At 50.1% G+C, this 26,339-nt stretch overlaps 12 protein-coding genes across 12 annotated transcripts; 8 read left to right on the top strand and 4 right to left on the bottom strand.

Annotated features, from left to right (window-relative positions):
- Positions 1–5,159: 5,159 nt before the first annotated feature.
- BX661DRAFT_176843 (gamma-glutamyltranspeptidase) lies at positions 5,160–7,322 on the top strand. Its single transcript, XM_051534486.1, has one exon. It carries the CDS (start codon positions 5,288–5,290, stop codon positions 7,142–7,144), a length of 1,857 nt encoding a protein of 618 aa, XP_051394622.1. The 5' UTR covers positions 5,160–5,287; the 3' UTR covers positions 7,145–7,322.
- A 184-nt stretch (positions 7,323–7,506) lies between these two features.
- Positions 7,507–7,991, top strand: BX661DRAFT_176842 (uncharacterized protein). The gene has a single exon (XM_051534485.1). It carries the CDS (start codon positions 7,563–7,565, stop codon positions 7,917–7,919), a length of 357 nt encoding a protein of 118 aa, XP_051394621.1. The 5' UTR covers positions 7,507–7,562; the 3' UTR covers positions 7,920–7,991.
- A 900-nt stretch (positions 7,992–8,891) lies between these two features.
- On the top strand, positions 8,892–9,491 carry BX661DRAFT_176841 (uncharacterized protein). Its single transcript, XM_051534484.1, has one exon. It carries the CDS (start codon positions 8,952–8,954, stop codon positions 9,294–9,296), a length of 345 nt encoding a protein of 114 aa, XP_051394620.1. The 5' UTR covers positions 8,892–8,951; the 3' UTR covers positions 9,297–9,491.
- Positions 9,492–11,250, bottom strand: BX661DRAFT_176840 (pyridoxal phosphate-dependent transferase). The gene has a single exon (XM_051534483.1). The coding sequence runs from the start codon at positions 11,072–11,074 to the stop codon at positions 9,572–9,574; it is 1,503 nt and encodes a 500-aa protein (XP_051394619.1). The 5' UTR covers positions 11,075–11,250; the 3' UTR covers positions 9,492–9,571.
- Positions 11,251–11,283: 33 nt separating this feature from the next.
- Positions 11,284–14,514, top strand: BX661DRAFT_209135 (glycosyl hydrolases family 31-domain-containing protein; the record flags this gene model as incomplete). Its single annotated transcript, XM_051538688.1, has 3 exons — positions 11,284–11,314; positions 12,014–14,240; positions 14,381–14,514. The coding sequence occupies 3 exons, from the start codon at positions 11,284–11,286 to the stop codon at positions 14,424–14,426; spliced, it is 2,304 nt and encodes a 767-aa protein (XP_051394618.1). The 3' UTR covers positions 14,427–14,514.
- On the bottom strand, positions 14,515–17,533 carry BX661DRAFT_176837 (uncharacterized protein). Its single transcript, XM_051534482.1, has one exon. The coding sequence runs from the start codon at positions 17,175–17,177 to the stop codon at positions 14,589–14,591; it is 2,589 nt and encodes an 862-aa protein (XP_051394617.1). The 5' UTR covers positions 17,178–17,533; the 3' UTR covers positions 14,515–14,588.
- Positions 17,534–18,064: 531 nt separating this feature from the next.
- Positions 18,065–18,914, bottom strand: BX661DRAFT_176836 (uncharacterized protein). Its single transcript, XM_051534481.1, has 2 exons — positions 18,739–18,914; positions 18,065–18,603 (listed from the first exon to the last, which is right to left on the bottom strand). The coding sequence occupies exons 1-2, from the start codon at positions 18,820–18,822 to the stop codon at positions 18,175–18,177; spliced, it is 513 nt and encodes a 170-aa protein (XP_051394616.1). The 5' UTR covers positions 18,823–18,914; the 3' UTR covers positions 18,065–18,174.
- Positions 18,915–19,102: 188 nt separating this feature from the next.
- BX661DRAFT_176834 (malonyl-CoA decarboxylase-domain-containing protein) lies at positions 19,103–21,005 on the top strand. The gene has a single exon (XM_051534480.1). The coding sequence runs from the start codon at positions 19,214–19,216 to the stop codon at positions 20,885–20,887; it is 1,674 nt and encodes a 557-aa protein (XP_051394615.1). The 5' UTR covers positions 19,103–19,213; the 3' UTR covers positions 20,888–21,005.
- Positions 21,006–22,591, top strand: BX661DRAFT_176833 (Endonuclease/exonuclease/phosphatase). The gene has a single exon (XM_051534479.1). It carries the CDS (start codon positions 21,073–21,075, stop codon positions 22,435–22,437), a length of 1,365 nt encoding a protein of 454 aa, XP_051394614.1. The 5' UTR covers positions 21,006–21,072; the 3' UTR covers positions 22,438–22,591.
- On the top strand, positions 22,592–24,289 carry BX661DRAFT_176832 (nicotinate phosphoribosyltransferase). The gene has a single exon (XM_051534478.1). The coding sequence runs from the start codon at positions 22,674–22,676 to the stop codon at positions 23,910–23,912; it is 1,239 nt and encodes a 412-aa protein (XP_051394613.1). The 5' UTR covers positions 22,592–22,673; the 3' UTR covers positions 23,913–24,289.
- A 353-nt stretch (positions 24,290–24,642) lies between these two features.
- On the bottom strand, positions 24,643–24,950 carry BX661DRAFT_176831 (uncharacterized protein). The gene has a single exon (XM_051534477.1). The coding sequence runs from the start codon at positions 24,943–24,945 to the stop codon at positions 24,655–24,657; it is 291 nt and encodes a 96-aa protein (XP_051394612.1). The 5' UTR covers positions 24,946–24,950; the 3' UTR covers positions 24,643–24,654.
- BX661DRAFT_176830 (uncharacterized protein) lies at positions 24,931–26,310 on the top strand. Its single transcript, XM_051534476.1, has one exon. It carries the CDS (start codon positions 24,979–24,981, stop codon positions 26,176–26,178), a length of 1,200 nt encoding a protein of 399 aa, XP_051394611.1. The 5' UTR covers positions 24,931–24,978; the 3' UTR covers positions 26,179–26,310.
- Positions 26,311–26,339: the final 29 nt, after the last annotated feature.

Raw genomic sequence — 26,339 nt, 5'->3', positions numbered from 1 at the left:
GCTGTTGCTGCTGCTGCTGGTCATAGCCCGCACGACCCCTGCCAACATCGGGCTCTGAGCCTAACTGGGTCGCTGCGTCATCCATGCTGTTCAAAGAGTTGGAGCCCGGAGACGAAATAGGAATTGTGTTGAGGCGCGACGATGTCGTCACTGGGAGCCTGGGGGTCACATCGGCCGTGCTTCCGCTGCGCTGGCGATTGTGCATGGTCTGTGTCAGACGACGGCGCCGACGATGCAGGTACTCTTGCGAATGGGCAGCAGCCTCCTCCATGTTGTTAGTGAGCGGGCGGTTGCCGCCGTGCCCAATCTCAACCATGGGCAAAATCGATGTTGAGTCAGTCCGAGGAGTCGAGGGCTCGTTGTACCCCCGCTCAGTGGGAGAAGACACCATGTAATAATCGGTGGAAATGCCAGCGCTTCCCGCATGGGCGCCGTTCGCAAAGTCAGCCGCTGGCGCTGGGTTCTGCTGTGTGGCGTAAGCATGGCTGCGCTGATGCTCCTGGGAGCTGCCGCCGCCGCCGGCTGACGCTTGCATACCGCCATTCCCAATATTGGGCGATGTTGGTGGCCAACTTATCTGGGCACCATTGGTGCTGGAACCGGCAGTTTTGGCTGCCAAGGCCGCAGGCATCTGTCCGTTAGTGTCGCCACCAGCCAAAGCGTACGTCCCGCCAGTGTACCCTGCCCGCGGCAGGGTAGCATATAACTGCGACATCTGTTGCTGTTGCGACATCTGGTGCTCACGGATATATGGTGAAACTGACGACTCCACTCCGGAACCAGAACCAAACGAACGCTGTGTCATTGCCTGAGAAAGCCCGATAGTCTGGTAGTTGTTGGGAGCCAATGTCGAGGCACCAGTCGTATTAATACCAGCCGCACCAGCAGAGTTGAGCTCAGTGCGCAATGGTGAGCCCCGCACGGCTGGGTTCCAGCGCATGTGCGCCATCGATGCCGCCGTGCTGGCGTACTCGGGGTACTGGTTGCCATCGGAAGCAGAAGTATTGGTGTTGCCATATTCAGATGGGCCACCCGAGTTGGCCAATGGGCGAGTATTTTCTTGTGCAGGCGAAACAGGCGTTGCTGCAAACACATCGGTGCCAGCACCCATTTGCGACGAAGACACCCCCGCGGGGGTTCGCGCCGCATTGACTGGCTTGTGCGCCATCTCGGGATAGTTGTACTTGGCAGTACTTGCAGGGTAGCCGACAAGGCCCCCGTGCTCAGAGCTTGAGGAGCGGCGCACCGAGTGCATTGAGGCATTGCACTCGAAGCCATCGGGCCTCAGGGAGGTCTGGTCGGCCGCAGCATGACCGGACTCAGCGATGTTCCCTGTAGATGCAGTCTGAAACATAACCGGCGCAGGCGAGGATTCCGACGACTGGGTTCCGGCAGCGCTCGAGTCCGGATAGTCGTATCCACGATGAGCCCTCCTCCGACTGCGACCACGCGCAACTAGCGGCGACTGGCTCCCAGACGCATAAGCCAAGAGGCTGGCTGACATGGGGCCCGATGGCGGAGGCCCGGGCTGCGAGACGGGATACAGCTGCGCGGATGCAGAGATGTCATTGACCTGCACCATGTCCACCATCGATACGGTTTGATATACGTGTTCTGTGGCGTGAGGCTGTTGCTGTTGCTGCTGACTCTGGTACCGATCGTGAAACAAATACTGAGAAAAATCGCCGTTTCCGTATGTTGCTGCAGTCTGTGGAGCACTAGCAACTTCCATCGGGTGCCCCGGAAACTGTGGCTGAGAGAGTGCGTTGTGCAATGAATGCTGCCGCGGTAGTTGCTGCTGCTGGTGCAAATTTCCAAAGTTCTGACTAAAGTCAGAAGACGTTGCTTCGCCCCAATTGTTGCCGTTGCCGTTACCGTTGCCGTTGCCAGGATGGAGGCCAGAACCAAGGGCGGGATAAGCTATGTTGTTGGAATATGCCGCGCCACCCGCCGCACTGTGGTTGCCAGAGTTAGCAAATCCATGTGCCCCCGAAGAGCTGGCATGCAAAAATGGGTTACCCGAGGGCAGTGATGCCGAAAGGGAGCCGCCATAAACTTCAGGCTGGTTCGTATCGCCGCCACTCGCATCGAATCCTTGCTTATGGCGTGTCGGTATATCCTGTGGCGCAGCTGCAGTGACGTTGTTCTGCAATTGAACTCTTGTAGCAGCTGCCATGTGTGAATTGTCGCCAATCATAATCGCATGGAAAGAGCGTTCGGAGGCACTGGTGTCTGTTGCATGCTGCTGCTGCTGATAGCCTGTGTTTTGGTTTGCGCTCAACGTCGACAGAGCGTGGGAGGCCGCGCCATCATAATTAGATGCCGGGCGCAGACCAGAAATGCCTCCAAGCATAGATGTCTGGGCTGTTGACGCGGAAAACATTGGCGCGTTGTTAACTGCTGCTGTATTGCCGCCAGATAGTGCCTGGCCAAAGTACCTGTTATAGGAGTATTGGTTCCCAAGCGATTGCTGCTGTTGGTTCTGCTGCTGCTGGTTCTGCTGCTGCTGCGCTAGAGGCGCGTTGCTGTTGCGAGCGCCGCTGTGATCCATTATATGTTAGTGTCGAGTGCGTATCGCCAAATAATAAATGGTGTCGCTCCTCTGTCGCTATATCGTGTCGACTACTAGCAATAAAAGCGAGTTAGTGTTCAAAACCCAATTTGAAGGCGGGATATAAAATATAGAGCAAAAAAGATGGGAATTCTGATGGATTTCAGTTAGTGTTAGGGTCAACAAATGCAAAATGAAAACACAGAAAGATGCAAAGTGCAGTGCAGAGCGGTGAAAACAGATTGAAGGAAAAGGAAAAAAGATAATTGAAAATACAAAAAATGAACTGATGAGAACCCAGGCCCTCTTTGTGAATACTGTGCGCAGGCGGCCGGGTGGGGGTGGCTTTTGTTGTGCTAATGTTTTCTTTTTGTTCTTGAATTACATTGCAAAAGCACAGGATGCTGCTATTCAGAAATGCTTGGCATAGCGGCAAGGATAAACCAAGAAAAACAAGCTGAAAGTGATTGAAAGAACACAATGCCAAACAAAGGCCACAATAACATAAATGCATGCCTTCAAAAGACGGGCTCGTGGTATATTCTTTTTTAAAACTTACTTGCAGAATAGCTGACCGATATGAATAGCGGCAGACAAGCTACTCCTCTCCTGCTTTTAGTCTAAAAAGAAGGAGGGTGAGTGGTTGACCTGGTTAAGGACGCTGGGTGTTGTCGTTTTCCACAGCCTACTGGAAAGACTCGGCAATTGAAATGGTATGCGCGTTTTGCCTGAAAATAAACCCAAATGATGAATAGAGCTGAGAATAAAAAAGCGTGCAAATTGAAAGCAACGAGCGACCCGCGCACCGGTCCTGAATTAGTGTGTGCGTGTGGTTATTATATGTTGCTACTACTGCTGAGAATAACGATATCCTGCAAAATACAACGGGCGCGTTCGAAAAAAAGAGGCCAATAGGTAGAGACCAGCAGAAATAAAACAGAGTAAAAGTAACCAGAATTGCCGAATTGCAATGAGCTCTCCCACTAAGCACCTGGTGCAAAAACAAGAGCCCTGTGAAGCGAGTGTGAAGCTACAAGAAATTGGACATAAAAGAAAAATTTGTAAAATGCAACTTTAATATTCAGATGTTGTTTGCTGAATTGGGCAAAGCAGTGCCCAAGAGTCGTCGTTTCGGTTTGTACTGCCACCCCAAGCTAGTGTGCAAGTGTTTTCCTCATCTAAAGTCTGGCCGCAAATTTCGAGACGCCAAAACAAAGCCTGTAATCAGCTTTTGTCTTTGTTTGGCTCAAATCGACGCAGAGCCCCTCATACCTACTTTGTTGGCTGACGCTAACAACTGACTGCTATATACTGCAGGGCACGAAAAAAACCAATACAATTCAATGAGAATTAAAGGATGGTAAAGGAGATGGTAAAGGAAAAAGAAAAGAATTATTGAAAAATGGTCAATAAAAATAGGCGGGCGAATGACAAAAGAACAATTCAACACGGGTCTTTTAAAAATAAGAATAAAATTGCGAGATGGGCTTTGAATTTAAGAAAGTCCACTTTTTTCTGCTAAATAAAAAACATGGTTGTTTTCAGGCCATCAGAGCAGCGTACTTGTCATTAGTCACGAGTATTTTGATTTGATTGTGTAATGCTTGATCAACATTCAAATGATCAGGCTCCCTTAAATATGAGTGACGAGCTTGCCTCATGTTGAGTTGGTTTGTTGTGCGGCCCAAACGAAGGGGGGGTTAGGTTTCGTTCAATTTTCTTTTTTTGACTGCCTTTTGTGGTAACCCTTGGTGCTGGCATTCATGCAGCAGTCCAAGCTGGAAAAGGTTATTTGGGACTATACGCAATATAATAGATTTGAGTATAATGACACTCGTGCAAGGCACAGTGTCATAGAGTAATATTGTGTATAAAATATAAAATATATAGTATTCGGCATCAACATGGACAATTATTTTTCCATTTCTTCGTTTCGTCTTGTTTCAATAAAGTTTTTTGTTTCATTCCGTTATTTTTAACTGTATTTTGTTACATTTTTTACTATAGATCTGAACTTGGCCATTTTCTTTTCCCAGTACCAGATTTGTCCGCGGATCTCGATAGAGCCTTGGTATCTATCATTTGACTTTTGGGCTTGATTGCGACAAACACCCAAGCTGCTGCGCGCAAGCGGATCTATTTTCTCTCAAACTGCCGCGCGCAATATCGAAGAGACTAAGCAAACACTTGTAGATTTGGACTCGAGTGTATCCACCCTCAAAACAAAGGTTGCTTATTTTATACAATGGGCCGACTCGCTTGACATGCCAGCATCAAATGACATTGTCCACGAATAAGGCTGCTTGAATGCCATTTGTCGATATTTCTTGCTGGACAGCCCACAAAATTTAAATCCGTCGCAAAAAATAGATACATTGCGTCTATAATCTGATTGCCAATGTCTATTTTTCTTATAATCCAATAATTGAAAAATGTTTGTCTTTGAGTTAAACGAAATAAAGTTACATTTTAAACCAAATCATCAGATACATAGGGTTGGGGGAGCTTTTATTTTGACATAAGCACGCCTTTCTGTGTGTTTGTGTTGGCATCGCAAATCCTAAAGATTTGTCTTTGCTGTCGCTGCTTCTGCTGTTGCCGTGTCAGCGCCTGCATTTTTAACGAACTTTTCCTCTTAGAATTTTTCATTCCTCAATTTTATTTCTATACTTTCATCTTTAGCATTCTTCTAGAAAACATCTTAAATATTACTATTGTTCCTCTTGTTCTGTTCAGATGGCAGACAGCAACAACAAGAGCGGTCATCTGTCTCGAGATGAGTCATCAACTGCACTTTTGCTCAGCGAAATCAACAGTGCACGTTCCATCAGCTCGGCCGATGTTAACAGCAACGCTCAGCAATCGACGACACGTAGCTGGAGCCCGCGCCGGGTTTTGTGTATGAGTGCCGCTGCAATTTTAATATCCGCATTTATTGGTGGGTTCTACGCCCTGGCTTTGGTTCACGGAGATGATGGGACACACTCGGCGCTCATAACAGCCAAGCATGGGGCGGTTGCCACCGATGAGCCGCGCTGCTCTGCGATCGGAGTGGACGTCTTGCGCGACGGTGGGAATGCTGTGGACGCGGCAGTTGCTAGCACTCTGTGCATTGGCGTGCTGCAGGCACATTCTTCAGGAATTGGAGGTGGCGGTTTTATGCTTATACGGCACCCGGGAGGCAAAAAGCCGCCGGTGCTCATTGATTTCAGGGAAACTGCTGGAAGCGCTGCCACTGAAGACATGTTCATCAGCGACATTACCCTAGCCCAGATTGGTGGGTTGGCAATTGGCGTTCCCGGGGAGATAGCTGGGCTGCACAGTGCGCACAGCCGCTTTGGTCGGCTTCCGTGGCACCGCCTGTTTGAGCCATCAATCAAACTAGCCAAAGATGGCTACCCGCTGAGCACCATAGTATACGGCCAATTGAAGCGGATGGAACAGCATATTCTGAACTCGCCAGGATTCAACACGACATATACTGACGGTAACGGACATTTACTGAACCCGGGAGATATTGTTCGCCGTCCTCAGCTTGCCGACACACTCGAGGAGATTGCCACTCATGGCGCCAAGGCATTCTACTCGGGCCGCATTGCCGACAGCATTGTGCGCACTGTCCAGGAAAATGGTGGCATTTTGACGGCCCAGGACCTTGCGGGCTACCAAACCACCGACCGCCAACCAATCGAGACCTTTTATCACGGGCGCCGGGTTATCACTGGCTCGCCGCCGACGAGTGGCTCCATCCTCCTCAACATGCTCAATATTGTCGAGGGATACTCCCTTTCTATGGACGGGATGACTGCTGTAAACTACCATCGAATCGTCGAGGCGATGAAGTTTGGCGCTGCTCAGCGCACCACCCTAGGTGACCCATCGTTCGTCAATATTGAGGCAAAGGTAGGCAAGCAGATTAGCAAGTACTTTGCCAGTGAGATCCGTGCAAACATATCAGACACCCGCACATTCGGCGTCGATCACTACGACCCCAAATACGACATTCTGATTAACCATGGCACTACCCATTTGTCAGTTCTCGACGAAGACGACATGGCAGTCGCACTGACATCAACAGTCAACCTGGAATTTGGCTCGCGTGTAATGGATCCCATCACCGGTATTATTTTGAACGATCAGATGGACGATTTCAGCACAACAAACCAAACCAACGGCTTTGGTCTGCGCCCATCTCCTTACAACAAGATTGTGCCTGGAAAGCGCCCGCTGTCTTCAACCTCGGCAACCATTATTGAGAGGGACGGCCGCGTCGAACTTGTTGTGGGCGGCAGTGGCGGCAGCCGTATTCTTACGTCCGTTCTTCAGGTAATAATTAACGTTTTGGACTTTGGCATGCGCCTCGACCAAGCTGTTGATATGCCGCGCCTTCATCACCAGCTGCTGCCTCACGAGCTAGGAGTTGACCCATTATTCCCCAGCTGCCTGACACACGAGCTGTCCGGCTTTGGTCACCAAGTCACACCCTTAAAGCACGGGAGCTCTGTTGTCCAGGCTGTCCAGAGATCTGCAGTGGACGGCACGATATTCGCGGTCAGCGATGCACGAAAGCATGGCATGGCAGCTGGGTTCTAGAAGAAACGCTCATTTATCTTGACTTTGTTTCATGTACTCTCCAAAAAGATGCAGCATTTTGTCAAATATATATTGGATTTGAAGCCAGTAGATAAAGTCGGGTGCATATTGGCGCTACTTTGTTGCGTGCAGAATAAAAAGTAACTTTGTGAATTTCAAATAATTCAAATAAGCGCCGTATACTGCAATTATTAACATAATTAATTGGAAGCAGTTGCATTTGGGCGGGACTAGCTTGGTGACGAGCACCCAATCTACAAATTTTTTTACAAACTGGACCCCAATTCGAAGAAACGAAAAAGTATATATTGTGCGAGCATTTTCTGGCCTGACTGTGGCAAGCATTATTTTCTTTTACAAATCCTCATACCATCCATTTAATCCCTTCACCTGAGTATTAATCAACACCACATAAAAAATGCAGGTCAAATACATTGCTCTCGCCGTCGTTGTTGGCCAGGCCGCCGCCGTCCTTGATCTGACTGCTGGAAAGCACATTTCCGAGACTATTTTTGGTCTCAGCCCCGAGCAGGTCAAGAAGATCGATACCGCCATCGTTCGCGCTGAGGCAACCGCTCAGGCTTCATTCCTCGAGGCGACCAAGGATATCTACAAGTATGCTGAAAACTTCTACAAGACTGTTGATAAGGGCGCTGGGCCATCTATCAGAGACGCGTCTGTCGCCCTGAACAAGGCTCTGACCCCTGAGCTCAAGCAGAAGCTCAAGAAGGCCATCAGCACCTTCACCGATTCGACTCTCAACGCCCTGCTCTAAATATTTTTAGCCGGCTAATATTTTTTTGTAGAATATGCTTTTAGAAATATATTGTCATTTTCATCAAACATTTTTTAAAAAATTGAATAATGTCGTAGCTACCCAATTACACATGACTAATATTAAAAATGGCATGTTCACGTATGAAAATGTTAGTTAATTACTGCTACATTATTGATCTAATTTTGCCATTTGAAGTTCAAGAGAGTATCTCCATTGCTGCTATATTGACTTTAAATAATGGCGTTTTAATTACAATCACCCACACTTGTTGGCTTTGCATATCGGCAGCCGTACAAAAAAAGCTTGGTCGGCACAATGATATAAATTGTATTGGGTTTTTTGTTGATATAGCCAATATATCGATAAAGTCAACAAGGTCGTGTCAAACTAAACGCAATTTATGCACGACTTGTATATTGAATTCTACTACCATTAAAATAAGATAGAAACTGACAATTGTTGCATGCTAGTATACAGTAATAAATTACATATGTTATTGCGACATTTCTTAGCCAGTAGCCCTTTATTTGTGGCGGCAAAATTGCTACGCTGCGTATTTGACGAGTTTGGACATTAGCGGTAGCGCAGATGTCACAAATTTTAATTATTTACATCACTTGAAAAGATGCTGCATACAACGCGCCACAGCTCTAATAAAAAACCTTTTCCCCGCAAATACAGCCATATTTGTCTATTTTGGTTGGTCGAATTATAGTCCATCAATTACAAGAGCCAAGCCCACAGTCGAAAATACATGGCTTTGCACGTACATGAGCTGTATTAGAATGCGCAAGCCTGCAAATGAAAATATATTTGCATGAAATATAAGTGTTGCAATGATATTATACTACAATCGAAACATTAGCGCTTGGAAAATCTGTCTTTTTTTGCTTGCGGGCCAATTCAGTAGTATAAATTGTGTAGAGTATGGCGGCCATATCCATCTTTTAAATCTTTACCTTATATTCACATAATTCTGTTTTCGTTTTTCTACACTCGACACCAAATCCTTCTCAAAACCTCATCACAATGCAGTACAAGACCCTCGCTATCATTGCCGCCGTCGGCCAGGCCACCGCCACCCTTGACCTCCTGACCCACTCTCAGATCTCTGAGCGTATTTTCGGTCTCTCCACCGAGCAGGTGAAGAACATTGACCGCGCTGTCCAGGAGGCCGCCGCCCCCATTGCTCAGGTTGCTGGCCAGATTGTCCGCAACCTCAGCGGCACCAGCGACGAGATCATTGTCACTAGCCAGAAGGTCGTCCGTCAGGCCATCAAGGCCGTCAACGAGGCCTTGACCCCCGAGGTCCGCGCCAAGATCCGCGTCGGTGTCTCCAACGCCGTCAAGACTACCCTTGACACTTACTTCTAAGCCAATACTTATAGCCGAACACTAAGGTTTTTAAATCCGGTATAATTGTTTTTTATTTACTCTTTTCCTTTGTCTAACCATTGCTTTTAGTAAAGTAAATAGGGGCAAGTAATCCGGGCACCCAGTCCTTTTTGATCTCAATTAAAAATAAAAAATAAAGCTATTTTGGTTTACACTTGACACATGCAATTTGAACGTTTACATTTGTAAGTTATAAGAATAATAATGATTGAATTATTTGTATCTAATGATGGCAATCCAGGCGCAATGCCAAGTTACTTTTGCTGAGAAATAATATCGGCAGCCGACTGTTTGAGGACTTGCAAGAGCAACTCGACGTTCTCTTGCTTGCCAATAGTAGAGCCGATGGCAGCGCGCACAGCATCCACGCCCTTCAGTTTTGTACCCACAAGGAACACGCGCCCGTCGGCATTGATGTGCTTTGAGTAGTTTATATTGGCTGCGTTCACTGTCGATTCTTCGACAGCAACATCACCACTTGTGGCAAGTGCGCTCGGTTTGATACGGAATACCACCAGACCAAAGACAACAGGTACCATGATCTCAAAGCGCCCGTCAGTAAGCAGCTGCTGCTCGAGCCACTTTGCCTGTCTGACATGCTCGCGGATGTGAGCACGAATTCCCGAGGCACCATACATACGCATTACAAACCACAGCTTAAGTGCACGAAACCGGCGGCCGAGAGGCACCTGCCAGTCGCGGTAGTCCTTTACAAACGCAGTTTCACCCTTGACCCGCGGAAGATACTCGCGATGGATACCCAGGGCATTGGTCAGGTGTGTCGAGCTGGCCACCCACATGGCTGAACAGTCAAAGTTGGTCAGCATCCACTTGTGCGGGTTAAAATTGAACGAGTCTGCGCGCTCGATGCCGACAGCAAGCGGGCGGAACTCAGGACAGGTGAGTGACGCTCCAGCATATGCAGCGTCAATGTGGTACCATAGATGCTCAGCGGCTGCGACATCCGCAATGCCCGGGATGTCATCAATGGAGGCCGTGTTGGTTGTGCCAAAGGTGCCGCAGACGAAGAACGGAATGAGCCCAGCCTGCTTGTCTTCTTCGATGGCTGTAACCAAAGCGGCCTTGGTCAGCCTAAAGTTGCCATCGGTTGGTATAGTACGACTCTTGCAACCGATTATATTCGTCCCTTTCTGGCCCGACGAATGCGTCTGGTCAGAGAAATACGCGACCATCTTATGCCTCATCGCATCAGACTCATCCTCGCTCACGCTTCCGTCCGCCTTGATGCGTTCGAGTGCTTTTTCTTTAGCGGCCAGCATTGCCACAATGTGTGCCTCGCTGGCGCTACCCTGGATAACTCCTCCGCCGTCGCCCTCGGTGCCATCTTCTTTTATCGACAAGAAGCGCTTATCGAGGCCGAGCAGCTTACCCAGCCAATCCATAACCACGGTCTCGAGTTCGGTCGTAGCTGGCGAGCACAACCAATTGAATCCGATAACGTCAAACATGTTGCTGTACATATCGCCAAGCATGGCTGGGAACGAGCTGTTGGAGGGGTACCAGCCAAAAAAGTTGCCTGACTGCCAGTGAGTTATCCCGGGCATGATCTTAGTCTGAATGTCCTTTTGGATGTCGTCGAAGGACTCTGGGTCCTCGGGAGCCTCGTGGGGCATGAGCTTGTACAAGTAGCCTGGCTTTACTGCTGCCATTGGGGGTACCTGGTCGAGGTTTTCGTAGTAATCGGCAATGGCATCAATGACCTCTTTGCCCCGCTTTCTGAACTCGCTTGCGTCCATGTCTGCTTTCTTTTTCGGCTGATTGATATCAGAAAAATAAATGAATGGAGAGAATTTAAAGAAGCCAAAGAGCAAAGATAATAAAGATAAGGATTTTTCGAGTTGACAAAATTTATTTATTCAGCTTTTTTCCTTTTACAGGGCAACCAAAATGATTGTCATCAGCAAAAACGCTCGACAATTGGTGGGAAACCCAACACTCATATTGAATGGGAACAAAATTTGAGGCTTGCTCGAATTGTAAGTGGACAAAATTTAGTTTTTGTTTTTTGTGCTAACAGAACAATTTATTTAGTTTTAGTATTATTTGTTTTATATCTCGCTCAATATATTTATTTTCTCTTTAATAAAATAACAATCCAAGGCGAATTTCGTTTTCAGCACACCCACTTTTCTCAGAAGCTAAACATTTTAATTGTGGATGTATATGGTCACTCACAAGTGATGCCAATGTGATCACAGCCTCTCTTATCGATGAGCTTGAAATTGTGACATTTAAATGTATTTGAAAAGCATATTATTCAAAATTTATGTCAGAATCTGTGAACTGTGCGCACTTTGATTGTGCATATCCAAAAAGGGGACAATTGTGAGTAGTAACAACTTGACAGTTTACATTGAAATGCCGGACGTTAGTTTACAGCAACTAGAACAGGTATGGGTTTTTTAGATATGATGCGATACATTGACAAGCAGTGGAAATCCCTGTTTACTTGTGCAAACTTGGGGGGACTGACCAATGGAAGAGGTGTTTACTGTGTGCCAAACTGGAGTACGTGTCATGTTTTATGTCTTGTGCTCAATGACGGATCTGAATATTTACACCAGGTTCTGTGTTTTTCACATTTCTACCCTTTTACAACCTCGAAAGCGTTATTATATATTTAAATATGTTGTTTATATTTTTTCTGTTGGCATTGGTATTTGTACACGTGTCAGCTACAAGAAGTTCATGTCCTGGGTATGCGGTCACTAACTTCACCCGCGCAGAGCAGGGATTTGAAGCATCACTTGTTCTGACCGGCCCTCCATGCAACGCCTACGGCAAAGACATATTCCATCTTACGCTCGGAATTCGTTTTGACACGCAAAACCGCCTCCATGTCCATATTAAGGACACCGTGGAAAAGCAGTATCAAATTCCCCGCGCAATAATTCCACTGGACAGCGGTAGCGGAGTCAGTGAGAATGACAGCAATTTAAAGTTCACACATGTGCAAGATGCCCAAAGCGGATTTGGTTTCAAAATCCAGCGCGGCGACGATGTGATATTCGATACCACCGGCCGCCCACTCATTTTTGAGGACCAGTACATCGAGATCACCAGCAGCTTGCCGAAAAATGCAAACATTTATGGAATAGGCGAGACTCCGGATTATTTCCGCCGCAGCACGGCCAATACCACAAAGACATTGTGGAACCGGGACGCGCACAACCCGCTTGGTGAGAACGTCTACGGCTCACACTCGATCTACATGGAGCTGCGCAAGGGCAAATTCCACGGCGCATACCTACACAACTCACATGGAATGGACATTGTGATGGCCAATGGCACGATTCAGTACCGCCTGTTGGGAGGAACCGTAGATTTATACTTCTTCGGCGGGCCGTCAGCCCTGGATGTCATTGATCAGTACACGGAGCTGGTGGGTCGTCCGAACCGTATTCCATACTGGTCATTGGGCTTTCACAACTGCCGCTACGGGTACAAGAGTGTATACGTGGTCAATGAAGTTATTGCGAATTACTCCAAGGCTCGAATCCCGTTGGAAGTGGCCTGGACTGATATTGACTACATGGATAACACACGCGACTTTACGTTTGATTCTGTCAATTTCCCGCTCAGCGAGATGCAGAAGCAGCTTAAGTATCTGCACAGCCGCAACCAACGCATGGTGCTGATGACAGATCCGGCTATCCAGCGCAAAACGTCATATGAGACGTATGTTCGCGGCCATGAACTCAATGTATTTATTAAGAATCCTGATGGCAGCGAGTATGTTGGGCACGTGTGGCCCGGGTACACGGTCTTCCCCGACTGGTTTGGCAACAATACCGATAAGTGGTGGCACGCAGAGCTCCAACAGTACTTTGACCAGCTCCCTATCGATGGGATGTGGATTGACATGAACGAGGCCACGAGTTTCTGTACTGGCACCTGCGGCTCAGGCCAGCCCACGGACAAAGTCCCAGCCTTACCATGGTTGGTCAGTTCGCCAGGGCCACCTCACCGCAAGCTGAATACGAGCAACCCGTTCCTGGTTCCGCCGTACGCTATTCACAACCCACAGATCGAAATTTCGGACAACACCATCGAAACAACAGCCGTACATGCAAATGGGGTGATTGAATACCACGTGCATAACCTTTACGGGTACATGCAGTCCAAGACCACAAGAGATTTCTTGCTGGCGTACCGCCAAAACAAACGCCCCTTTTTGCTCAGCAGATCGACGTTCGCGGGCTCAGGAGCGCTGGTCAACCACTGGACAGGCGACAACGAGGCTACATGGCAGGACCTACATATTTCAATATCGTCTGTCTTTGACTTTGGCATTTTTGGAATACCCATGGTCGGCGCCGATATCTGTGGATTTACAGGGAACACAACAGAGGAGCTGTGCGCGCGGTGGATCGAAGTGGGTGCATTCTATCCATTCTCCAGAAACCACAATGCCATTGAGATGGAGTCGCAGGAGCTCTACCTGTGGGAGAGTGTGGCAGAGGCCAGCAGACGGGCGTTGGCTGTCAGATACAAGCTACTGCCGTATTTTTACACCATGTACCAGTATTCGGTCGAGGTGGGCTGGCCAGTTGCTCGGCCCCTGGTGTTTGAGTTTCCACAGGTTCCTGAAACCGCAGGTAACGACCGGCAGATGCTCATTGGAGGCGGAATTTTGGTTTCACCAGTGCTTGAAGAGGGAGCTACGACTGTCCGTGCATTCTTTCCCGCCGGAAAATGGTATGACTGGTACGACTACACTGAGGTCACGGGCACAAATGCATTTGTAATTCTAGACGCGAATCTGGAGCATATAAATGTCCATATCCGCGGCGGTAGCATCATTCCAATGCAGCCGCCAGGGATGACCACGGTGGAGTCGCGAGCGAACAACTTCCAGCTGCTTGTTGCCACTAATGGACAAGGCAAGGCGTCTGGCGAGCTGTATGTGGATGACGGAGAGTCGCTCGACGGAGAGCAAAGGTGGGTGCAGTTCAAATACGACTCGCGCGTGCTACAAATTGGCCAAAAAGCGGGAGGGAGGTACGAGATTAAGCAGCGGCTCTCGACGATTGTGCTCCTAGGCGTGCCAGAAGTGAGCATGGTGTTTGTCAACGGAGTGGCAGCTAAAAGTGACATCAAACTCACAAACGGCACAACTGTGGTTTCAGGTCTTCTTGTCGACCTCAATGCAGGGTCGTCGGTTGCATTTCGTTAGGCTGTTTTAATGTTTTAACATTCAAACAAAAAATAATTACCAAAAAAGAACATTGAAACAATATTAACATCAAGTCAAAGTGCTTCGCTCTCTCCGTGGATCATGTTGCACAGTCGGTTGGCAATGTCGCTCTTTGCAATAATAGTGGTGCTTGGAAGAGTCTCCGCACTGCTCTCCGTGCAGAACTTGGGCAGCACGCGTGTTGGCTGGACAAGCGTAGAGCCATTGCCAGCTTTCCTCATCAAGTCGACATGTTTGGTGCTCTGAGTGGGCGTCTCCAGGGCGCTCTGGTGCTGGCTCTTGCGGCTGGTCCCCGGACCAACCAGCGTGGCCGCATCGTCGTAGGGGTTGCGCACCTGCTGGTTGCGAAACTGGGGTGTCTCCAGGTAGGAAACTAGCGCAGCGGTGCTGCTGCTTCTGTTGTTATTGGCGCCGCAGTTGCCACGCTGGGCAAGTGGCGTAATGGGAAGCAGCGTGGCGTCGGCTGTGGACTGTGTGAGCTTGGCTTTCTCGTCGTTGGTCGCACCGGGCGAGGCACACGACGAGTTCGAATGTGGGTTGGAAAAGGTCAAATCTATGATCGATGGAGCGGGGCGGGAGGCATTGGAGGCAGCGGTGCCGCCGTCGGTAGTTGTCGTCGTGGCGGTCAAGGGAATCTCGGTACTCAGACGGCCAGATGCCATCATATGTGCGCTAAGCGACGGGTGTCCAAATTGATCGGCAGCAAACGCCGTGCCTGCCCAAGTGCCATTCAACGACGGCAGGGCGGACGCAGCAACAGAGCTGACATCGTGGCTCGCGTCATCAGAAGAAAGCGCGTATAACGCGTGGTGCGCGGCCATATCAGGGCCTTGCTTACACACTGGGCGTTTGACGTTGTTGAGCAGCGTGTCTAAATCAAACCAGTTGCGTTCATTCGAGGCAAACCGACGGTGCTGCGGCGACTTCACGTGGTCCATCATGTCTTCATATTTGACACGGCAGTTCTCGCAGTACCCGGGCCGAGCAACTGTGGGCCGGCGAACGGGCACGCGGGGCTTCTTTGTGCGCGGCTCCGGCGGAACATGTCCATCCATGCGTGTCGTCGAGGGCTGCGGCTGGGGGACGCGGGCGACGGGCTGCTCAAGCTTCGACAAGTGGGTGACAAGGCCGCCGTTGAGGTTCTGTAAGAAATTGTGCTGCAAAACCGGGTCAATGGCGCCCGTATGGAACGCTGTGGATGTAGACGTGACGCCGAGTCCCTGGCAAATGCCTGACGCGTTCGAGTCCATGACCCCTGACGCGTCGTAGGGCCGTGCACCCATCTGCTGGCCCATCATGGTGTTTGCGGGCAATAGCACGCGTGAGGGACGCGTTGGGGTCACCATCGGGTTGTATCTAGTTGCCATGTTAGACATGTGTTTGGGATGTGGCGCAGCAAGTGGCTGTGGCTGCGGAGAATTATTCTCAATATTGGGGGTTTCCACGGCACGGATAGCCGAGGGAGTCCACGTTTTGCGGCGCGATGCGTTCTGCAGGCGGGTCGCGGGAGCCTTGCCGAGCAGCTGTGCCGTGATCTGCGCGCGCTCGGGCTCGGGCGACACGTTCTCCTTGTTATCGTCGCCATCCGAGTCGCTGCCCTTGCTGGAAGTCGTCGGATCCTCGTACTGCACAAAGGGGCAGCGACCCGTCGGCACCATGTACAGCTTGGGCCACGGGGGGTCGCGGCCATTCTCAGGCGGGCGGTAGTCCTCTAGAATGGCCGGGCGGTTGAGATGCGTGTCATCCTCGACCAGTACATAGTAGTGCTTAAAGTAGTAAAAGTCCACGCCGTGCGATACTGCTGCGCCCTCAAAGGTCTTGTGCCGCATAGCATATAGCTTCTCGGCCGAGAACGCCTCGTTAAGCTTGCGCTTGGCCGTCACAACCGAGGGGGTCTGCACTGTAGACGCGTTGAACCCAGGAAGCAGAAACACAAGCACGCGCTTCTCGAGCTTCTCGATATCCCAGATCTTCAGCTGGAATCGTTTGGCCAGTGCCACCACATGCGAGCTACTTGCAGAGTTTTCGGCGATGGCGCTGGAATTCTCTACTATAACGTGGGTTACTGCCTGCGCTGAGAAAAAGGTCTCAACCTTGGCTCCCAATGCGCGAATTGGCGCGGCCAGCCGCTGCTGCGCACCCTCGTCTATGCCTTCAAAGTAAAACACAAAGTTTGGAAACGCTCGCCTGTATGCAAAGATCCAGTCAGCCACGCGCGACGTCTGTTGGTTGTGTTGCTGCTCGGCCGACAAGCCCTGGGCTCCAGAGCCAGCTGCCTCAATGTTTTTGCTGCCTCCACCAACGCGCGGGATATACTGCAGCGCAGATTCGGCGCCATCGTGATCCTGGCCCTTGTTATTGCGCTGCCGCTCCTGCTCTGTGATAGCCTGCAGCGGGTTGCGTCGCGCCGCGGGCGATAGGAGTGGTGTGCCAAAGGCAATTGTCTCGCGCCGCGACTGCTGAACGCGAGATAGCGAGGCACGCTGTGACGGTCTGGTCGGTGTAGCCAGCGCACGGGAGGGTGATATGAATCCGCTTGCTTGCTGCGAGCTGGCCTGTTGCTGTGCGCGCGTTATCGGAGAAGCTCCCAAATTGCGCGTTACCGGACGCGACGCGTCAAATGTCAGTTTGCGGCTGGCCATTTGCGCGTTGAAATTTGAATTCAGGTCGAGCAAAAGACCCGCTGAAAAGACAGGTTTTATATGGCTGTGCGCGTTTATTATTTCTAAAGAGTGGTGGTTTGAGTGGAGTCAGTATGCAGCGCTAAAAGGAAAAGGAAAAAGGTTGTGGACGCGTAAAGGCAAATGCACACGCTCCCAATAAAAAAAAACTAAATGTTTGATAAAAAGCAGTCTGGCAATTAGAAAAAGGAAACGTAAATGCAGTGACCGAATGCAATTTGAAAAAAAAACAAGAGAAAAGAAATAGTTCAAAAAAAAAGTTTTTTTCGAATTGAATCGAAGTTGCAAATTTTCGAGAAGCAAAAATAAAAAAGCACAAAAAGACCAAAATAGACAATCCATTTTCTGCTCTTTTTGTATTTTGCGCTGCACGCATTCAAGAATCGATGAGCAGCGAGAGAAAAAAACCGGTTCATTTCTATACCTCAGATAATTTTGCCTTTGGCATGTCCTTCGCGGGCTTCATGCTAATATAAACAGCGTACCTTTTTCGATTCCGCGTCTCGGCTCAGTAGTCGTAGTTGTCGTTGTCTTTTTTTGCAGGTGAAAAGCGGATGAAGAAAAAAACAAGACAAACTTTCAAAGAATGAACATGGATGATGGCTCGAGAAAGAATGAGCTAAATAAAAGACAGCAAATGCCAATAATGTGTTTGCAATCTCTTTACTTGCAAGCGGTAGCATAATATTTGCCACCAGTTAGCAAACACACAAACTTGCCGTAGTATTATCCTGCTACATTTTCAACGGCAAAAGCGCGTACAATCGTGCGCTACTGCGCGACCCACCCGCACAGATGGCCAGCGATCAGCACAAACCAATGTCTGCCCATGTCATCTCAAGAACACAATAATTTCTGCATTGTGTAAAATAAAATTGGCACGCAAAAAAAACATAAAACCCACACAGTTTTACTGCGCTGTTCTGCTATCTGACAATAAAAAAGAAGCAATAGATAATCATTCGTGTTTGCGCTTAAGCTGCTCGTTCTGCTCTCGTAACGATCCAGCGGGCTGCTGGGGCTTAGTGCGCTTGGGCTTGTCTCCGGAAAGTGCCTTTGCCATTGCCTTGTCGTCCACCTCCATCTGCTTCTGCTCCTGATCCAGCTCCTGCTCGCGCACCTTCGCCTCGTACTCGGCGTTCACCAGATCAGTCTGCTTGTTGAACGCTTTGAACGACCGGCGACCAAGATTTGTTGCATTGCTGCTGCCATCGTCTACCCGCGGCATCTTGAGGTAGCTGGACTCGTATACAACGCGCTTCTTGGGCCGCTCCTCAGGAATCACAGTGTCTACGTACGTTGCCCTCCAGTGCGATTCGCTGATTGTCTTCTTCTCCTGCTTCTGTTCCTCGTCTGCCTTTGCCCGATCTGCCGACCGTCTCATAAACTATGCAAAATCAAATGTTATTCTATTATTTAGTACTGGGATTGGTACGTGGGAGCGAGAGAAAATAAATGAAGGGTCATTGGGGGATGATCGGTGATGGAGTTTTGCCACATTGTATATCACTGTTTATTGTACCTTCATGGTTTGCAACTTTGCGGACAGGTGCCTGTCATCTGCGGATGCTGTTGAGCCCTTGCTGGGTGTTGTGGTGGAAGACATGGTAAACAAAATAAATATGTGTCAAAGGTGGAAAAATAATAGCGAATAATTTTATTTTTTTGGATCGAGATCCTGTAGGACCACAAAAAAAGTTGAGCAAATTTTTTGCGCGATCACAGCGTGCACAAATACGCGTGTGTGCAAGTAATGGGCGCTGTTATTATCATCACGTGCAATTATATTATTGTCACACAAAAAAGTGCCGTTCCCACGCATTGATGGCTGATAGCAGTTAATCGTCCAGCCTGCGGCGAGTCCTGCCTTTCTTATCTGCCGATGACGCCAGTTACCCGGTATATATTTTCCATTTTTTGCCTCTCACTATTCTATTATCCCTCTCTTTTGCATCCCCAATATTACCAACGCACAAAAAACACAACACACAATACTCATGTTGGCTAGTGGAAATCGCGCCGTTCGCACTTTATCCAAGCTGAGCCGCGGGGCAATGCATCCGGCAAGAGCAGCCTCGGCGAATCTCATCAGGGCGAGTGCATTGCCGTCGGTCATGGTACCAACGACGCTGTTCCACACAGGCGCGCATGTACAAATGGGGCATCCGCCCATGCGCGACGGTGACGAGCTTAGCCAGCCACTGGAGCCATCCGACGTGCGGTCGTTCTGGGATAACATGCGCCAGGACGCATCATCATCGGACCAGCCCTCAAGCGATTCAAAGAACGCCAAGCTGGACATCGGTGCCCTGCGCCAGCTTGTCGCCACAATCGTTAACAAGCACGCGAATAATGGTGCAGTAGCCATGGGCCTGAATGCACAGAGCTGCTGCGACCTGTATGAGGTCCTGGACGCAACCGGGCGCGTTGACTTTCTTAGCCTGCTGTCCCGCGAGTTCTGCACGCCCAGTGGCGCCGCGCAGGAGGCTGCCAAGGCGTATCTGGCCAGTGCGGAGCAGTCCGACGATCCCGCACACAGCGCCATGCAGGCGCGCACACTGCGGGACAGCCTGACCCCGCAGTACTCGGAGCTCTTCGACCAGATCAACCGACTGCCCGGCGGGTTTGCCTTCCTGGTCCATATGCGCGGGGATATGCTTGCTCAAATGCGCGTCGCCCGGCAGGACACGCCATTGCGGGCCATGAGCGACCTGCTGCAGCGCAAGCTGGAAACGTGGATCATCGGCACCCTCGATCTGAAGCGCATCACATGGAACTCCCCCGCATGCACTATTGAGAAATTGGGACAGTATGAGTCCGTGCATGCAGTCAGATCCTGGCTGGATGTCAAGCGGCGGCTGGGCAGCGGCCGCCGCTGCTTTGGCTTCTTCCACCGCAGTGTCCCCATGGAACCCCTGGTCTTTGTCTGGGTGGCTTTAACGAATGAAATCGCCACCAGTGTGCAGGGCATCTTGGGAGAGCCCGAGTCCCCGCGGGCGAGCGAGCATGCCGCCCAGTGCGCTATCTTCTACTCGATCAACTCGCAGCCTGGCCTTTCCGGCGTCGATCTGGGGAATTTCCTGATCAAACGTGTCGTCGGTGTGCTCCGCGCCGAGCTGCCCAATATTAAGACGTTCTGTACACTATCGCCGCTGCCGCGCTTCCGCGCCTGGCTCGACAAGTGGCTGACGCCCGAACACCTCGCCCATCCTCCAACAAACATTGGTTTGTCTGAGCAAGAACAGAGGGATCTGATAAACCGGGTGCCTGGCGCAGAGACTTGGACTGCGGCGCTGAAGCACCTGATTGATAGCCGCGGGTGGACCTCCGACCAGAACAACTTGGTCGCCATGGAGCCTGTTGTCCGGTCCCTGGGCGCCCACTACCTGGCCAGTGTTAAGCGCGGCGGGACCAAGATGGCTATGGACCCGGTGGCGAACTTCCACTTGAGAAACGGGGCCTGTCTGCATCAGGTCAATTGGCGCGGCGACACGTCATACAATGGTCTGCGCCAGTCACTCGGTCTCATGTGCAACTACAACTACGTGCTGGACCGCATCGAGGACAACAATGAGAAGTACGTTGCTAATGGCACTATTGCTGTGTCTGGATCAGACCCGTATATTGCTCGCAGTCGCCAGCAGCAGCAGCCGCTGACGGCAAAGCTCTGACGTGTATCATGTGACTATGGCCACAAGCTTTGTTGCAACCGCTGTATTTCGAATCGGGCTTTTTAACATGGAAATTCTGTCCAGGGCCCAATAAAATAAAGTGATCAATGCAAACGGTCCTTGTTCGCCAACTTTTTTGATCGCTGCTTACACAAAAATAAATTACGTTCATTTCTTCATAAATAATGGCAGTACCAGCATCGTGCAAGGACAGGAAATGGCTTTCTGTGGCTGCCACAACCACAGACACCGGCGCTGAAACTGCCACAACCGGAGACAGCTCCGACTTGGAAACCAAAGCTGTGTCGTTCACTGTTATGACCTACAACCTTTTATGCCAAAAGCTGGTCCGGCGCGATCTCTTCAAATACGCCAGCAAAAACAGCCTGCGGTGGAAGCCACGCAAGGACCGGTTGGCAGAAGAAATCGGCCACCACAACACCGACATAATGTGTCTGCAGGAGGTAGGTCCCGATGAATGGCTGCACATTCTCGCGCCGCAGTTCAAGCGTAACAGCTACGACTCGCGCATCTTCCAGAGCCTAAGCAAATCGCACGGTGTTGTGGTCGCATGGAAGAAGAGCAGGTTTTCTTTGGTTGAAGAAGCCAGTGTTTCCATGGATCGGACGATGGAGGTGTGCGGGGAGGTGCTGAATACGGATAATGTCGCCCTGGTGGTCGTGCTCAAACTCGGTGCAGAGAAACCCGCTGATCCGAATGCAAGTGAGGTTGCATCGGAGCACTGCGCTATGCCGGGCGATGGTGCGAGGCCGGCGGGCGTCATTGTGTCCAGCACCCATTTGTTCTGGCGGCCGGCCGCGTGCTACCAGAGGCTGCAGCAGCAGGTAGCTCTTTTGCGCGCCATACGCGCGATGCAGGACAAATACCCCGGGTACCCGGTCATCTCATGCGGCGACTTCAACACTACCCCGGATGACGCCGGCTACGATCTTTTGACGAAGCCGCGCCCTGTGTCTCTGAGTGAATGGCAGCTAGACAATCTCCTGCCATTGCACGCAGACAGCAAGGATAGCGATGAGGATGGCGATGACAAGAACCAAGAGGCCGATGGATCACATGCGAGCACCAACGTATTTAGCTACGCCAACGTGGCTGCTGTGGGCACAGCCGCGGAGTCCAAAGATATGGCGAGGAAACGCCGCAAGCTGGAGGAGCAAGAGCGGCTGATTGACGACCAGCTTCAGCGCGATACTAAGCTGGTGCAAAACCTGGTCACGGCCATTCAGGCGGATAACCAGCCGATGCGCAGCTGCTACGACACTTACGCTGACCTGGATCCCTCGTACCGCACCGACCAGTGGAAGGGCGAGCCAATCTACACGAACTACACGTCGTGGAAGGGAACCCTGGATTATATTTTCTACACGCCCGGACTGGGCCTTGAGGTACGCAAGATCTTGTCGCTGCCGGCCGAAAGCCGCTTGAAACCGGGCTTGCCTAATGAGGTGTTTTCCAGCGACCACGTGTCGATACTTGCACGCTTTGACTTTAGCCCGCCTTGCACTATCAAACCCGCTACAGAGAGATAATTGGCTGTTTATTTCCCGGCTATCATCGTGATATTGTCTGAGCTCGATAATCTTCCTAATCTCTTCTCCACCCAAAAAAATGGTTTGGCCCGTGCGTGTGAATAAGGCGCAAATAGATTGTGCGTAATTAAGCTCTCACCTTCTTCTCCATTTTTATTAATTTTTCCTGTTAATTCGAACATTTTGACCTACTTGATATACACCCCTTTTTCATATATTCGCCACAACTCGCGGCAATGTCTTACATCGAAGAGAACGCACCAAAGTCGATTCTCGACCAGGACCTGTACAAGTTCTGCATGCAGCAGGCTGTTCTCGAGCACTACCCGGATGCCCACGTCGAATATGGATTCATTAACCGAGATAAGACAGCAACCTACAACCGCGCGTCTGCTGACTGGCTACAGTTGCGCATTGCCGATTTGTCCGAGATAACTGCCACTCCGGCCGACCTGGAGTACCTGCGCACGACCTGTCCTTATCTGTCAGCGGAGTATCTAGAATACCTGTCGACGTACAAGTTTAACCCCTCATCCGAGGTCGCCTGCTCGCTGGACGAAAGTAGCGGGTCGCTGCGCATACGCATTTCTGGCAAGTGGTGTCAAGTAATCTTGTACGAGATCCCGCTGTTGTCGCTTATTTCGGAGGCGTACTTCAAACATGTCGATACAGACTGGAACTACGATGGACAGCTCGAGAGGATCACAGATAAGGGCAGAAGGCTAGTGGAGGCAGGGTGCAAATTTGCAGAATTTGGCACCCGTCGGCGCCGCGACTTCAAGACACAGGATATTGTCATGTCCGGCTTAGTTGGCGTTGCAAAAGATAGCCCGGGAAAGCTCACGGGAACTTCAAACGTGTATCTTGCGCGCAAGTATTGCGTGGTGCCTGTGGGGACAGTAGGTCACGAGTGGACCATGGGGATTGCCGCTCTGGAGGGAACTTACGAGAATGGCAACAGCTTGGCGCTTAACAAATGGTATGAGACATTCAAGGGTCATCTTGGCATTGCGCTGACAGACACGTTCGGCACCAAGGCATTTTTCGCCAACTTTGGCCGCGATCTGGCTACAAAGTATGACGGCGTGCGGCATGACTCTGGCGACCCATTTTTATTTACAGACGCTGTGTGCGCGCATTACGCGTCACTCGGAATTGACCTGTCCACAAAGGCCATTGTGTTTTCCGATGGGCTGTCGCCAGAAATCGCTGCTGCGATCAAAAAATATGCGGACAAGCGCGGCGTTAAATCTGCGTACGGTATTGGCACTAACTTTACTAACGACTTTGTCTGTGCCTCGGACCCGTCGAGGCCAAGTAAGGCTTCGAATATTGTGATCAAGCTGTTCAAGTGCAACGATAGCCACTGTGTGAAGCTTAGCGATGTTGCCGCTAAGCATACGGGGGACATCTATGAGGTCGAGCACGCTCAGTCAGAGCTTTTTCGCGCCGGCCTGCTTAATAATTCGCAGTAGCAAAACGACGTGAGTATTAAATTTTTTTGGAAGTGGAGATGAGTGGAAAAACACATTTGTTCTCAAGCTCACCGTCTTTGATTTCTTCCTAAAGTATATTTCCCTCCTCCCCGCATTTAAGTTATTTTTTGTCGTAAACAACATGCATTTTTCACTCGTTGGTTTACCCACTGTACCTTCCAATTGCTGGGCTGCCTGTCATCGACAGCACAACCGTCAACTTTCTGGCCATATCATTTAATTATAATTCGTAAAAACCAGGGGGTTGATGAATTTGCCTATGTGTGTTGTTCTCGTCCCCACTAACTTGCTACCGTCTCCACGAATAAGACCTGCAAATATTTAACCCACCATTTAATAAATTATATTAAAATTGCGTATATGAAGGAAATTGTGTATGTCGTGCGAAAGCAATGTTTAAATACAAAAGTCAAATACATTGTAAAATGAAATTCTCTGGAAGCGAGCGAGTGAATAGGCTGCTCTGCCAAAAGCACATAAAACCCCTACGCTGTGGACGCTACTTTCAATACGAGCGCTATATTCGTACTTATTTTTGTTATTCCAAGCTACGCATACACGTTAATTATCTTTCGTTATATTTTACTGTTATATCTTTGTTAATTCAAGCGCTATCATATCCCTATTGAAATACTAATTATACATTTCAAATAGTAGCTCTGAAAACCTAAACTAATTTCAATTACACTCACAATCATAACCAATAGCGTCACTTTGCCAACTAGTTAAAGGCTAAATATAATAAACCATGGTTTCTCGGACAACTACCACGTACACGCTGGTCATAATGGCGTTCGCTCAGACCTTCATGGGTGCTGCCGCGGTCAGCGGCAATGCCCAGGGTCTTGGAACATCCGGCCGCCAGTTGTTCTCTGGTCTGGCTCTGTTTGCCGGTGGCTATGAGGCTACTCATCCAACTGCCGAGTACATGTCCAGTGCCCCGGCTGTGTACGAGCCCACCCAGCAGGCCACTAGCATTGGTGGCTACCACGCACCAAAGCCTCACCCTCATCCTCACCCCCACCCCCGTCCCCACCCTGTGCCCATGCCCGCGCCCATTCATGAGAGCCCCAAATATGATGCTGCCTCGGCTCCCTACCCCCACCGTCCTGAATACCCGATCACTCAGCCTGAGCCCACATATGCTCCTGCTTCCATTCCCCTACCACAGTATGTTGCTGCCCCTGAGCCTGAGTGCGACACCATCCCAATTCCTGCGCCGACCCCTGCCCCCTCCCACTCGACCAGGTACCCGGCTGTTCTCTACCCGGTGAGCCTGCCGACTATCTACTCGACTGCCACTGCAACCCTGACAGTTATTCCCATGCCTACGACCATTACTAGGTCATTCACCGACACCACGTCAGTTTGCATGCCAACTACTCAGACCGACACCTCATTGACCACGATCTACCAAAGCATCCCAACCACAACCACGACCACTGATGTCTACATTCGTACCAGCACTGTCACTTCGACTGTCACTGCAACAACTACCTCCACAGCTATCGTCACCAATGTGTCCAGCATCACAATCACCTGCCCGAACCCCCCGGTCATTATTCCCACCACTATCATTTCGACATCCCATTACACTGAGACCCTGATCAGCCAGATCTTCCACACTGCTACTGAGCAGGTCACTGACACCAAGACTAAGTATGCTACATGCTGGGATACTGTCGTCGAGTGCTGCCCTGTCACCGTCTGCCAGCACATGTGCGACACCTACTACTACACCTGCACAAAGACCTGCATTGACTACTCGATGGTCACTGTCGAGCGCCCCTGCACTGAGTATGTGCCCTCCCAAGTGTATGTGACTAATACCGCATACCAAACAATCACTCTGTGCCAGCCTGTCACTGTCACCACCCCTGTCACTGACTATGATACCATTTTCCAGATCGTTACTGTTAACCACACTGCCACTGTGACCAAGCCCGTTCTGGTTGTCCAGAACATCTGCACCGACGCATACATACCTCCCCCCCCTCCCCCTCCCCCTGCCTACGGCGCCGCCCCTGCTGCGGCCCCTGCTTCCTTTGGTATCATCTCCAACTACCAGTTCACCCCTGATCCCTATGCCAACGCTGATAACGAGGAGCTCGATGTCGATGCTACTACTGCCCCCCGCCATATTATCAAAAAGACCGCTAAGCGTGTCTCTACTCTGAACAAGCCCAAGCCGCAGATCAGAGTCAAAGAGTCTGCCCATGCCGATATTGTCCGCCGCAAGGCCTAATTGATCGTAAATGAAGGACATGCTTGTTTTTCGGGTAAACTTTTGTTTCCACCATTATTTTTTTACTCGTTAATTTTTGTTTGTTAGTTTTTCGTTATATTGTTTTCCATCTCTTTTTTCACCAGTATGTTGGCACCAATATATTAAATCCAATGTTAAAA

This window comes from Kickxella alabastrina (assembly GCF_025024165.1).
Source record: "Kickxella alabastrina strain RSA 675 chromosome Unknown BX661scaffold_2, whole genome shotgun sequence".
NCBI lineage: Eukaryota > Fungi > Kickxellomycota > Kickxellomycetes > Kickxellales > Kickxellaceae > Kickxella > Kickxella alabastrina.
Note: the sequence above shows the minus strand (reverse complement) of the source record. Positions and strands in the feature narration are given on the sequence as shown.